This window comes from Rhopalosiphum maidis, chromosome 4, assembly GCF_003676215.2.
Source record: "Rhopalosiphum maidis isolate BTI-1 chromosome 4, ASM367621v3, whole genome shotgun sequence".
Classification (NCBI taxonomy): domain Eukaryota; kingdom Metazoa; phylum Arthropoda; class Insecta; order Hemiptera; family Aphididae; genus Rhopalosiphum; species Rhopalosiphum maidis.
The window spans coordinates 15,666,945-15,682,423 of NC_040880.1; the positions used below are offsets into that span (position 1 = coordinate 15,666,945).

General features: G+C 26.8%; 1 protein-coding gene across 1 annotated transcript; it reads left to right on the top strand.

Annotated features, from left to right (window-relative positions):
* The first annotated feature begins 250 nt into the window (after positions 1-250).
* On the top strand, positions 251-15,216 carry LOC113552480 (serine-rich adhesin for platelets-like). Its single transcript, XM_026955359.1, has 11 exons — positions 251-582; positions 2,071-2,264; positions 2,328-2,473; positions 2,549-2,648; positions 2,944-3,029; positions 3,099-3,172; positions 5,454-5,521; positions 6,477-11,449; positions 12,000-12,041; positions 13,566-13,607; positions 15,044-15,216. Exons 2-11 carry the CDS (start codon positions 2,073-2,075, stop codon positions 15,123-15,125), a joined length of 5,805 nt encoding a protein of 1,934 aa, XP_026811160.1. The 5' UTR covers positions 251-582; positions 2,071-2,072; the 3' UTR covers positions 15,126-15,216.
* The last annotated feature ends 263 nt before the right edge of the window (positions 15,217-15,479 follow it).

A 15,479-nucleotide genomic window follows, 5' to 3' on the forward strand; every position in this document is an offset into this window, starting at 1 on the left:
ATTATTTTATATCTTTTATAATACCAATGTCTACCGTGTCGTATTTTTTAACTATCGAAGTTAAAGTGTCGACTAGTATACCCAGTGTGGCCATGACCAAATATGATCCGCAATCCCATCCGCGTCCAACTCAGTCCGGACGTCTGGCAGCCTGCCGACACAGCTGCTGCCTGCTGCTGCATTACCAGTAAGTTGGTGGACGGAGATACCTTAACGGTTATTCCTTATCGTTTGCGCGTTCAAGTTATACCGAGTAGGTACAAACTGCAAACATTAAGATTTGAGATGCTCATACGCGCATAACCGTCGCACGTTGGCGCCCAAATCGTTGTTTTTCCCATTGTTGTACTCGATGCGCGTGCGTTTTCGTCGTGAGTTCCTCGTCTTAGAAGTTTTCAAGAACTTGTAAGTGTCTCGCCCATTCGCATCGCGTGACCATTAGCCATGTCGTTCTCAAGCTTTTGAATCTTGTGCAGTGGATAATTTATTCGTTATTTTGTACGGTCGGTGGTTTTTGTCGTTAGTGAGACTTAGGCTTCAGCGAATTCCAATCATTTCTCGTAAAAGTCGCGTATAATAATAGTAAGTATCTATCAGTTTATACGTTAAGAAAGTCTTTTATCGAAACAATATATCACGTATTCACGTAGTCATGCACGTCTATCGATGATTATCAATTACTTCTAGTATAGTAAACTATACTAAATACACTGTAAAAATATATTATAGACTGTAGACATAATATTATGTTAAGTTTGTACCCTAGAAGCGTAATCTGTTTCCTATTGACGGAATGATGCTTAACGTTCATTATTTATTATTATATGTACCTATTGATATTGACAATAATGATTCTCGTCACACGGTTACAACTCCGTCAGACTATGATTCAGGATTAATATAGAAACTAACAAATGGGTCTCTATTTGTCACTAAGACAGCAGGGATTATAACTTATACGGTTGCAAAAGTTAAAGTACTATAAACATATAAAATATACACAATAATGTATCTTGAAGCAATAATTAGGTATATGTAGAAAGCACAAAAAAATCTCGATAATCCGATATGTCCAGTAATCCGGCTATATTAACCTATACATACTAATATGTATTTGTATATAGTTACTATCGTAAACAATAAAACGTTAAATAAAACTAAGTAATAACAGATTAAATCCGAATAAACTTATTAGGTATTTTATTTTTATTTAGTTAACGTTGAAGTACAATAAGGTTATTCATTTTTTAATATTTCAATAAGTAAAAATGTGTTTTTATGTGAACCCTCACTAATCCAACTGTAGCATGGTCTGATATCTGTCAAATTACCGAGATTCTACTGTATATTCAATTCACAAATTCTAACACAGTTTCTACTTGCATTTGTGCATATAACTGGAGTATTTTTATGGTAAGCAATGAGTGACACACAATGTATTGTTGCATAGTGGCGTTCAGCAAGGTGTGTATCTGTAATTTATGTTGAATATCCATTTGTATTTTTACTTTTTATTTTTGGTTAATAAAAATTAATTACAACACTTGCCACTTAACAATGAACTCAAAGCATATTATCTAAATTTGTCATTTAATTCCACAATTAATTAATAGCAAATAGTTTTATAAATAGAATACAAACGCAAAAACCCTAATAGAAATATTAATTTGTTTATATGCTGTAACTTGGAATTTAATTTCTTTTAATGTTAAATATTTTAGTTTATTTTGCTAACTTTTAATATATTACAAAAAAAATGTATACAAATCTCAAGCCCTGCTTATAACGACTACATAGATAGATTAGATCAGTTTTGAGTAATTTATTTGATTTAACTAAAAATTCAGTTTCGTGTATCTGTTAATAAAAATTAATTGATGTTGAATTTCAAATCAGTAGAAACTCCTAGTTTTAGTTTTGTCAACATAGTCCACTATCACACCTTTTTCTACGCACTTAATAACAAGTAAAAAGTAAAGATTATTGACTTAACTTTTTAGTTAAATTAAATTTTCTTTGTTTGATCAAAAACTTATTGGTTTTTATCCTAATAACTTTTTTTTTTTTTAGCCATGGAGAGCCGAAAATCAATAAAAACCTACTATGGTTTTTTATTGGTCAAAAAAGTTAGTGGTACAGTTTGTGGACGATTTCCAGTAACAAAGAAAGAATGCATTTTAGGCCGTGATAATAATTGTGATATAAGGATTCTTTTAGAAAAAGTGTCAGCTCAACAATGTAGTATATTATGTATTGATAATAAAGTAAAATGAACTTTTTTTTATGATTTTATGAGAAATTATTAATCTTATTTTTAAATTTACTAGGCATATGTTCGTGATAAAAGTATTGCTGGTTCAACCAAAGTAAATGGTAAAAAAGTTGGCAGAAGTAATTTTTTGTTGCATGATTCAGATGAAATTGAAATTTGTGGTAGAAAATTTGTTTGGGAATATCCTAAGAAACCACATGGGTAAGTTTATATTAAATATTTTTATATATTTTTATTTAAAAATGTATGTGTTCTTAAAATTGTCTTTTACTTTAGAGAATTAAATAATTTATCTTGCAAAAAGTCTTGGATAAAAAATGATCATTTTTCACCAAGAGTACCAGAACGTTTTTCAAACCAAGTCATCACACCATTGGTACTTAAGTATAAACTAACAAATTGCATAAAAATAATAATTCAATGGTTCCCTAAAAAAATTTAATAGACCATTTTTGAGCCTAATCATGTTGAAGGGACTTTTGCTTACTATTGATTCATAAAGGTTTAGTGTTTATGCAGCCAGAAATTAATTGTTATTGAATAGTTTAAACAATATTTTGATAACATTTACTAGATTTTTTTTTGTTTTTGATAATTTAGTACCTATTTGTAAAAAGAAATTGAATATGTATTTAAATTAAATCTACCATTTTATTTCAATTATATATTAGGACAATAACAAAATATTTTCAACTTCGTCTAAGAGCAGCATGAAAACTCCTTCGAAAACAATAATTAGCCTAAATAAAACACCAATGTAAGTATTTTAATTAATGTGGGTATAAGCTATTAAAACTGAATTAAAATTTACTTATTTAATATATAGTGTTGTCACCACAGAAAATATGTCTAAATCTTCATTTGATGAAGTGCAGAATAGCTTACAGAACCAAAATTCAAGTATGTACACTATATTATTGTAGATACTATCATACATATTTAAGTTGATATACATAAGTACATATATGCATTACTTGATTGTGTTCGCTTCATTTTAATGCATGAAAAGAGAAAGAGTAGCGAGACTAATATTTCTAAGAATTAGAGTTTGCACCAGAAAATCCAATGATGGGATTAATATTTGATTAAGAGTTAAAATATTACTTCAAGTTAAACCATGTTGCTTTTGATGTAGCGTGGTAAAATTGATAGGCACACAATGTAATGATGGTGGTGGTATAGTGAATGAGTTAGTTCAAATGCTTAGGTGCAGTAGTAAAAGAAAATAGACATTTTGAAGGGGATATTTAAAATAGAATTGGATGAAATGGAGAAAAATCGAAGATGTTGTGTAACAAGAGGATGCTGTTGAAATTAAGTGGTATATTTTATAATACAGTTTAGAGTGTAGTAAAGACGAATCTAAGGAGTAATGAGGTAGGATTCAATAAGATATAACCTATTAGTTCATTATGGGTAGTATATAAGTAACATCAGTTGTAATCAAAATTTGGAAATAGGGAAGTAACTATAGAAATTAATTATGAAAGTAAGATAATAGATAAACAGGTTAATGAATGATGTTAAAAAAGCAGAAATAGGGTACATGTGCCTATGAAGGTAGAGGACAAGGAAAGACCGTCTCTGTTCAGAAGACAATTTATTTTATTGAATACAAAATTAACACATTACAATGAATCCACACATCTACCGTACAGCAGAGGGGTAATTGCCTGCAATTTTAAATTTTGATACTGTATTCATTTTTCCAAAGATAATTTTAAAGTATTAAATTAATATTCAACATAATAATAAATTATAAACTGATAAACTTAAATTACTAAGACACAAGTTTATTAATTACAATTTATTTTAAAGAGCTGTCAATAAAATACTGAATATTTAAATTTCAAATTAAAAAAAAATTGTTCATAAAATAACAAAAAATACAAATGTTACTGCATTTAGGAATTTTTTTTTACATCTTAAGTTTTATGCTTATGGTTAACAACTTAATTATGTTTTGTAAATCACACATTTACACTATCAGTTATTTTTCATTACATTTTATTGACCAAACCATGAGTTGTAGTATTTTCATTTTGAATGTTACATATTATTAATCTATAAGTTTATTTAAATTATGTGACAAAAATAAAAATACATGTCATATAATAAAAAATAAATAATAATAAAAACTATATAACTAATAAAATAGTATATTTTAGTTTATTATTTCTTTTTAAATACTTAAATATATGAAAAACTACTAAGGTTTGGTTTATAAATAGTAGTTGCCATATTTTAAAATTGCATAACTGCATAATATTATGTATTTAAATAAAAGACCCAGCTTTAACAATCCTGAAAAATTGACATAATGTTTATTTAGTGAGTTGCTTTACGTTTTGCAATAACATGTTATAACTAGAGCTCGGAAGTTGATGCTGCATTTTATTTTGGAACTTTTTAGACAATGCTCTCCAGGCTACAAATGTGTTTTATCAGCATGTGAATCCGGACAACTAATTTTTATTTTGCAATTTTTGGTTTTTATTACTTTTTAAGTCATTTTTCCACATTTTTACTTAGTGGCGCAACTAGAAAAAAATTTCGAGAGGGGTTACATTATTACAATATATATATATATAAAATAATTACATAGGTTATTATACTAGGCCTCGGAGAAATTTCGGGAGGGTTTACAACCCCTTTCCCTCTCCTGGTTGCTCCGCTATTTTTATTGATTTCAAATTCATTTATTGTTTCTTGTCGACCATTATACCGATAAATTACTTAAAACTTTGAAATTACCATAGACTTAAATTAGAACCTATATCCGATTTTATCTCACCGATTACAATTGTTGTTATCGTGTTATAGTAAATATTATTTTTTTTGTAAAATTTTCAAAACGTTGGTTAGTGCTTGTCTACATCTACTAGGTTTTTAATTTTTTTTATTTAATTTTATGGACATTTTATGTCATATTTTGAGTAATTTGTTAATTTTGATAAATGAATATAGAATTTTATAGTAAAATAGAGTACAATTTTTTAAAAAATATGTTTTTATTAATTTAAAACATTTGTATATTTTTTTGGTTATGTTTTTAAAGTCATCAACTTCCAAGCCCTAATTATAGCTATATTAAAATGTTCTTTGCATTTATCCATTTAGTATTATTAATATTATATATATATATATATATGTATAAACAATTTTGTTTAATATTTTTCAGATTCTACTGTTCAACCTGGATCTAAATATATTAAATCATATTCAATGACTCCTATCCGAAATATACCGGTAATTATAAACACTTTTTAAAATATTTAATATCAACAGTTAAATTGTTTCTATTTTTTATAATCTTACATTTTTTTAATGCTTTTAAAATTATCCTTCAAAAAACTGATCAATGTACTTAAAAAATGTTGAAGATATTACTAAATTTATTAAAAGATCAACTCATATTGTTAATTCATAAAACAAATGTTATTGTTGAATGGTTAATTAATCAATTATTTATTATTTATTATGATTTTTGTACACCTTTTTTAAATTTCTAAAAGTAGTTGTATTAATAGAAAATTAATCAAGTATACTTTTAGACTGTGTACCAATTAATAAACTCAGTGCATGGCACAATTTAAAATAATGATATGATTTATATTAATTATATATATTAATAGAGTAATAGAATTCATTGACTGTTGAATATTCTCTATCACAGTGTTACCAATTGATTAAATCAATAATTCCTTATTGTATTCATAATAATTAAATTTGTGAGCTACATGATTTTACTACTATATATTTTATTTTTAATGTAAAAATAAAAATATATGTTGCCAAATGATCCAAGATTGTGCTTTAAATTAAAACTAGTTAATTAATAATTGTTTTTAGCAATATAGAATTGTATCACTGTAGAAACAGTACTAGGTGTCTATCAAGCCTAAAAGAAGTTACTATGATCGTCTTATCATTTCATTGTCATATCTCTAATAATTCCTTCTCTAGTTAAAGCCAAACTTATAGATCTCTTGATTGCTTTTAATTTATAAATTAATTAATTACTTTTTATTTAATTTGTCTATTTTTTTTTTTTTTTTGAAAGCTATATTATTACTTTTCAATTTGAATTAATTAAATATAATTGGATTTTAATGCATTATAAAAATATTGGTTCTATGAATTGTATAAATAGTGTGTTATTCTATTAAATAATATTCTAATTACATGTATAATTTTATTTTAGCTTCTCAGGGATTCTAAATCCACTCCAAGAAAATCATGGATTGTTACAAATACATCAGACAATTTATCTTCAATTGGAGCTCATAACAGATTATCTACTCAGAGGTTAAAGAGAGATTCTACACCTGAGTTAAATTCTAGTTATCATTATGAAGATGAAGACGTAGAATTTGATTCCCCAGATCCACCAAATCTTGTATTGAATAGTGAACAGTCTGTTGATATAAATATTAATAATGCCATTGATAACAATTTACCAATTGATAACCAACCAGAATTGAAAGATAAAGATAATGATAACTTACTATCTAATTCCGATAACATAAATAAATTAACAGTTTCTGAACCTGAATCAGGCCCATCTAGAAGAGATACATACTCTATTGATAATAGATCTATAGTGATCGAAGAAAATACTACACCTGCTCCAAGGCGTTCTATTTTGAAGTGTTCAAAAACTACTAAACCTAATCGATCAAGATCTAACTGTCGAATGGTTCAGTTTGCTCGTTTACCAAAAACTGATAGTAAGATTAAAAATACAAAAACTCGATTAAATCCAGGATTTAATTTTATTGTTACAGATGATGAAAATAATTTGATTGATTCTAATCAAAGTACTAAAAATTCTATGCAATTTGATGTTGAAGAATATGATGATGATTTAGATGGTGTGCAGCCATTAGATATTAGTGTTTCATCTCTAATTAATTCGCCAATTTTAGACAATAGTAATAATAAATCGTCAAAACGGGGATCAAGAGGAAATAAAGTAATGAGTCTTGTTAATTCCATTGAAAAGCGTACCAATGAATCTCCTAAACATAGTATTCGAGCATCTGATCTGCTAAGTATGAATGGATCAAAACATATAGAGACATCACCTAATGATGATTCTCAAAATAATGCAAATATTTTACAAGAATCAGTTTCTTCGTCAAGACGAATTAATTTAGAAGATATTTTTGAAGCTGAAGATTCACTAAAAACTACTTGTAATATTGAAACTGAAACAATAGTTCAAGAAACTAAAAAAAGTCCAGTAAAAATTGTTGAAACAGTTTCAAGTCCTAAAACAAATTTGTTAAATATTACAGATACAGAAAAAATACCAGTCACTTTTACTGAAGATGAATCTGTAAATGATATAAATCTTGAATGTGAGTATACATTTGCTCCACCATTAAATCTTCCTTCAGTGAACTCTAGTTCTATTACAGTAAATGATAGTGATTTAACTAGTGTTGATATTGAAAAGGATTCTATTTCTACTGAAAAAATTGATCTGTCTGATACAAGTTCAAAACTTGATACCTCTTGTATTACAGAAGACTGTACAACATCTAAAAACGAATTTCTTACAAAGTCTGATAATGTTGAAAGTCTTGATCATGAATTAAATAATACATCTCCACATAATGAAAATATAGGTGAAACTCAAAAAGACCACTCTAATTATTTGAAAAATACAATAATTAACCTTATAGATAAAGAACATTATCATAAACAGAAAGATGATTCTGAATTTGTCAATGATGATATATGTACCAATGAAATATCTACATCAAAGAATGATAATCAAGTTGCTAAGAATATTAAACCTATAGAGGATGAACTTAAAACAAAACAAAACTCTATTGTAGAACTTGTCAGTAAATCTTCAGATCTGAATTTTGATCAAACAAATAAACAAAGTTCTGTTTCAAAAGCTGTTGAACAAACTCTAAATGGTGAAACTCCATCAATAGTAGTTCAAAGTATGTCTGAAATGTTCAATGCAAGTATTGATGAACATGAAACAACACATTCACAACATAAAGAAAGTCTTGTAGAAACATATATATTAGTGGGAAAAGATAATCTACAAAATTCATTAGAAATAAATGAACCAAATATGGACAAATGTAATAAAACATTAAGTGATAAAAGTGTTTCATTAACTGAACCTGTAAACAAAAGCCTTATTGATGCTATTGAAGTGCAGCTTGATAAGATGCATAGTGAAAATGACATAAACTCTAATTGTAATAAAAATAAAACTATTCCTATAGATTCAACATTGGCTTTAAATAAACAGAAAACATTAACGTCAAATTTAGTTCTCGAAGAAACAGATACCGAAAAACATACTTTAAAAATAAATGATCTTCTATCAAACAATTCTTTAAATACATTAACAGTTGATGAACCTACAGAAATTATATCTAATTCGGTATCCATGTCAACAAAATCCCCAGTAAAAAGTAATGTTAATAATCACTGTCTAACAGAGTTGGACAATTCTAATACTTCTGAATTGTCCACCAAAACTGCAGTTGATGAACCTAATTCTGTGCAGAATACAAATTTAAGTAACAAAGAATCAAATAGCCTATCTAAAACTATATCCTCAGACAATCTTTCTCTAAAGGATATTTCTCCAAAACCTAAAAAAATTACAATCAGTTTGGATCAATTAAAATCTGCTCTTGGTGCTAATAATTCTAAAGAATTAAGAAAATCTGTCAGATCACCAGTAAAAGAATCTATTAGACCTGATCATACTATAATTAATTCAACTAAAAAGATAATTGCAGAACTTATGGATTCATCTAGTGATAGTGAAAATGACCAAAATAAAAATTTAGATCATTCATTAGATACTTCTATTGGTAGACCTAGGTATGAATCTACCCCTGGAATTTCAAAAAATTCAAAAAACTTATTTTATTATATTACAAGTTTACAGCCTGATGAAACCACAACAGAAATAGCAGATGATTCTGCTAAGAATAAAGATAGATTAAGTGGTGATGAAAAATCTACTCCAGTTAATTCATTTGATGCTGATCAACAAACATGGTCACAAATGATGAGAGACTTTAATGAATCTGTTAAAAAAGCGTCTATTAACTTTAATGCCAATATTAATAAAACGGGTAAACATAAAAAACAATTATTTGTTAAAAAATCAAAAGACACAAGTATCAAGAAAAATATATCAGAAACTAAAAAAAATAATTCTATGCAGTGTTCAGTGTCATTAATTATGTCTAATAATACTTCAAATGAGTCTACTCAAGTTATAAGACCTATAAGAAATGAATCTATTCGAGTTCGAAGATCTATGTTAAGCAATAAAAGAAGATCCATTAGATCTACCAATTCCCAAACTAGTTACATTGATAATTACGATTCAGCAGAAACTAGCAATACTGATGAAATATTACCGAGAAAAAATAATTCCATTGATAAAAAAACTGTTAAAACAAAATTAAACCGTTCAAAGAAAAGGAAATCTATAACTACTATTTCAAAATCTGATTCTAAAAGTGATAATTACTCTACAACTTCAAGCTCATCATCAGAAGAAGATACACATGCATCTAGCCAAACTAAAAAAATAACAAAAAATCGGAATTATAGTTCTAAATCACCTTTACCTTCTATGAGTGTGAAAAAAATTGATTCAAATAATTTGATGAAAAAACATGTTAAAGTAAAAATAATGGTTAACAAAGATTCATTATCAAGTAGTGATAATGAAACGACTTGTTCTTTGAGTTCTCCGGATGAAGTACAAACATTTGATAGAGAATTGCGTAGGAGAAAACTTAATAATTATACTTCCTCTATTAAAGCCAAAAAAAATACATTAAATGCTAATGGAATTAAAACAATAGGAAAATCAAAAAAAAATACCTCATCTACTAAGACATATATTGATACTAATAATACATTATCTGAAACAAACAAATTGAAGTTGGATAAAAATAATAAAACGTCATGTGTAGTTAAATCCAAATCTACCAAAATTTCAAAAACTGTTAAAACAAAAAAATCCTCAAATGTAAGAACAACTAAGAATTCTCGGTCAAAACGTCTCTTACCTTCTAAACCAATTAAAACAAATTCAAAAGATTTTTCTGAAAATGAATCATCAAATGAAACCATAGAGAGTACCAAAAAATTACAATCAGTTGATCCACCCAAATCAATAAAAGAAAAAACTCAGAAGAAAGATGTTTATATTGATAATAATTTACTCTCATTACCAACTAGACGTAGTCAAAGAGAAAAAATTAAAATCTCTGATGTTTCAATACAACCAAGAACACAAAGTCGCAAACGTGCAACCGATGTGTCACCTTTAACTCAAAACAGTAAAGACAATAAAAAAGAAATTTTATCCAAAGAAGTAGCGAGCTTAATTTCTCAGGCTTTAAACTCTCCAAAGAAACCAAGTTATATTCTACCTAGACAAAATTCAGCAGTTAATCAAGTTCCTGATAAATCTTTACCAGAAACAACAAAGAAATCTGCGAGTTTAAGAACTAATAAAAATGTAGAGTCTGAAACCGAAGAAAGTACTCAAAAACCTCAATCAATTAGTTGTCCATCTAAGTCTACCAAAGAAAAAACTAAAAAAAAGGATATTACTATTGATAACAATTTATCTTCATTGTCAACTAAATGTAATCTAAGGGAAAAAATTAAAACTTCAGAAGTTTCATTGCAGCTGCCAAAAACACAAAGCCGCAAACGTGCAGCTGATACATCACCTTTATCTCAGCCCAGTGCTAAAGGCAAAAAATGTGATATTTTATCCAAAGTTGCAAACACAGTTTCTCGAGCTTCAAATTCTCCAAATATACGTACCCGAAATATGTCCAAAATATCTGTTAAACAAGCATCTAATAATTCTTTTCCTGAAAGTACAGTAGTTAGTAAAAAAGAAAAGAAAAAATCAAATGAAAAAGTAAAACCAAAATCAAATGAAAATACTCGAGCTAAAAAGCGTCAATTGAATTCTGATAATTGTTCTTTTGACTCTGCTCCATCTACATGTAAAAAATTAAGACAAGTAACTCTCAGAGGAGCAGACAGTGAAAATAAAAAATCTGATTTATCTACCCACACAACTTCTAAACTTAAAAATCAGAATACAGATACTTCTACTGAGCCTGATGCATCTCACAAAGTGAAATACAACAAGTAAGTTACAAAATAATATAATATTACAATCTTATTATATTGAAAATAATATTAATAATGGTAAAAATGACAAGTCTACTCTTACCTTTTATGATGGAAAAATTTGTTTTACCATGTTAATCTTAGATGAATATAACTATAGTCCACGCAACAAAAACTGGCCAGTGACCGGCGCCGACTCTAGCGGCCGTTTCCACTCAGTGGTCGTCATACTTCCAAAATTAATTGCCACATTTATTGTGTAAACATCGCAGCGGCATGGCACGGTGCAGTTTGAGAACCCACGGCTAACCACCGGTTTATGTCCCCATTTAAAAGGGTCACCGGCCAGTTTTCGTTACACGAACTATAGATGGATTTTCAATGTTTTAAAATTGCTTTGAGAACAACTTAAACTTTATTTTGTCTGAGAAACAAACATTCCTCAATTAGACATATTGATTACCATAAACCACCTTTAATGTTAGATATTGAAGCAAATGTTTTGTTCTGAATCTAAAATAATAGATTAGATAGTACTTTTATAAATTTATTTTTTTTTTTTTTTCAGAAATATTGAAAAATCAAATTCACCTGTACAAAAAAAAACTAGGTAAAATGCATATTTATTTTCACTATCTTTAAATTGATTTTAGGACTTATGTGGAATCTTGTATTACAATTTATTATTATAAACTGGCTGACTTTTATTTCCATTATTAATAGATAGTCCTACTTTAATCCCATTATCTTTGTGTTATAAGTGATTATAGTATTTCCTTGAGGGGGATATGAAATAATTTTTTAGTGCTTTAACAATCTTTTAACTTCAGTTACTTCATGTACACATTTTATATTTTTATATCAATAACTGTATATGGTAAATTATCAAATGTATTCACTACTTGCTGCACCCTGCAAGCAATTTTCAAAATTAATATTTGTCCCTTCCAAAATCTTAGTGGGAACTGCTGATTTAAAGATATACCTAGAAAATTCACATTTTAAGTACATAAAATAGTAAATGAGTACAGGTCTGTTGTATGTTAGGTATCGATTGGGTCATTAATATTAGCATTTTAAATTTGAATTAATATATAATTGTTTACAAAAAACGGTTCTGAGCAGACGATCTATTAACCTATATCACTTTATAAGTTTTATATTTTTTTTTAGTGCTCTTAGTCATTTATTTTTCTTAAAATATTGCATTTAATATAGGTATTATTAGTATTTAATTATTATAATAAGTATATATTTTACCATACTATAATAATTTCTACGTATAACTCAAAATTTAATAAGATCATTCTATAAATACCATGTACAAGTTCAAAGTTCTTAAAATAAATCAAAATTACCTTTGCTTAGAGTAAAGTTCATAATTTAATTTACGTAAAGGTTTAAGTCCCCTCAAATAATGTATTAATAAAATAATTAACAAATACATAATTTTGTTCAAATTTTAACTTTAAATATATTTTAAAAAGATTGCGTTTATTTATTAATTTTTAAACGAATATATAAGAACAACTTATATGGAAATTTCTATAATTCTTTCAAAATTTTGACCTAGGATATATCATTTTATCAATAGTTATTGACAAAAAAAAACTAAAACTCAAAAATAGTCAAAATATTTTGAAAATGTCAAGTAACGGTCATTTGTTTTTAAGTTGCACCGAAAAAAAAAAATTTTGTCAATAATTGGATTTGCGTAAAATCCCCATTTTTTCTACCATTATAAAATTTATTACATTTAAGATTTACCATCTATATCCAATTTGCTACAAAAAACCTCTCTCATTTTTTTAAAACTGAACCATAGTCACTGGCCCAAAAAGTGATGATAGAAAAAAACATACATAATTGTAAAATCAATAGCTTCATCACTCCGCTTTGAATCTAAAATGTAAAATTCTACTCTTTATACTTGAATACTATAATATTAACAATAGTCACAAATCACTACTATTTATATAATATATGAAACTGGGTTGTCATAAGGCATAGCATAAGTACTGATGTCTGTTAATTGTAAATATATATTATGTAAGTTACGTGCACATAGTTAAAGAATCTAAAATATTCTAATATAAACAGTACTTTTATAAATTTGATTTTTTTTTCTTTTTAGAAATACTGGAAAGTCAATTTCGCCCATTCAAAGAAAAACGAGGTATGTAAAATGTGTGGTATATAATTTTAATCATTTTAAACTAATTTTATAATACCAGTTACTTTATTTTTAAAATGTTATATCACTCAGCTATGCTTAAATTAATTACCAGTTGTAGTTAAAATAATTAAAATCAATTAAATATTAAAACTAATATTTTTATTAAAATCGACCTGGCCTAATTGATTTATAGTTTTATACCAAGCTTATTTTTAAACAAGTACAATTTCCTAAATCCATACTGATATATAGATATCATCCCATATTCTACCATCCTGGCAGTAAAATATCTATTGATTGATATTCAATCACTGATTTATATCAGCATACTATATTTAAACAATGAGAATAATAAGACAAACTAAAACCTTCTATAACTAATATGGACTTATTGTTTCAAACTGAAAAAAATACAGTATTTTTAAAATATTACCTTATGAAAAAAAAACTGCTCCTCACCATAAATATATCTTAGCACTAATTTGTTTCTAAAAAGTATTCAGAAAATAGCAAACTACATTTACAAATGATCATCCAAACATCCAAGTTCATAACTTACCAGTGGCGTAGTGTGTGCGTATACTGATTTCATACACTTAACAAATTAAAAAAAAAATCATTTCTGTATTAATTATGCTATATTTTTATAAAAAAAATTGTTCAATTGTACTAATTTAGTAGTTTATAATATTTTGTGGATTTTCTTCTAAGTTCATTTGGAGTGATTAATACACAATACCATGATCGTGTCGTACTAGTCCTTGTGGCTATTATCTACCATATTTATGTTCACCATTGTTCTGTGGACTTGGTATAAGTATTCTGCCAAAATCTTAAAATCAGTAAGAAAAATATTTAAAAATTTATATAATTACTGTTGTATTTTACGGACGTGTTCCGTAATAACCTTATAAAATGTTAAGTGTTCTGTCATTCAAAGAAGGTTAAGACCACTGATATATGCAGTATACACATTGGCTATTGCACACGTGTACAGACATTCAATGACCATCAATATTACATATGCTATTGTTGACCGTCGTCTATCACATCATTCTGCAGTCTTTGCTGTTGCATATTAAACAATTATTAAAAGTTGTAACGGGCGTAGTAATTGTAAATTAATACGTGAAACATTGTATGTTTAAGTTAAATTTTAATGGCTTTGTAAGATGGTGTGGTAATCAAAACCCCCATGATTTCATTAACTTACCATTTCAACCAATGTAATCCCTAGTAATCCTCCAAAACGCTTAAATTAAAAATAGTTATAGACTTTTTAAACAAATAATTAAAAACAAAAAGTGAATATCACAACTAGTTAAATTTTTCTTACAAGTAATTCACCGTCTTATTCAATTTTTAAATAAAATGGAACTCAAAAAAAAACTTTATTGTTAAGATATTATTACTATGACATTTTATTATTATTTTAGAAAAGCAAAACAAGCCGCTTCAAAAGATAAAGAGACAATTATTTCTCCTCGAGTACTAAGAGTCAGAGACAAGAAAAAGTGAAAAAAAAATATCCACGAATAATTTTATTTATTTGTATCTTTTTTTTTTTTTTATCGTTTATATTAATTTTTATTGTGTTACTAATTGACGTTTTTCTTAAATATAGTTTTTTTTTTTTTTTTTTAATATATTCACTGTAAAGAATACTAGAATTAGAAATTTATACAAATGTTTTTTTTTTTTAATTACTATTAATATAATTAAGTGCTAGCTATACAAGCATTTATATTTTTTCTGTAATTCAATGTAGCTTAACTATTTTTATCAATTATTGGTTTGGTTTATTGTATTTCTTTAAATTTTGTATTATTTCGTTGATTCATAAAACAGTTGTTTATGTAATTAATTATATAT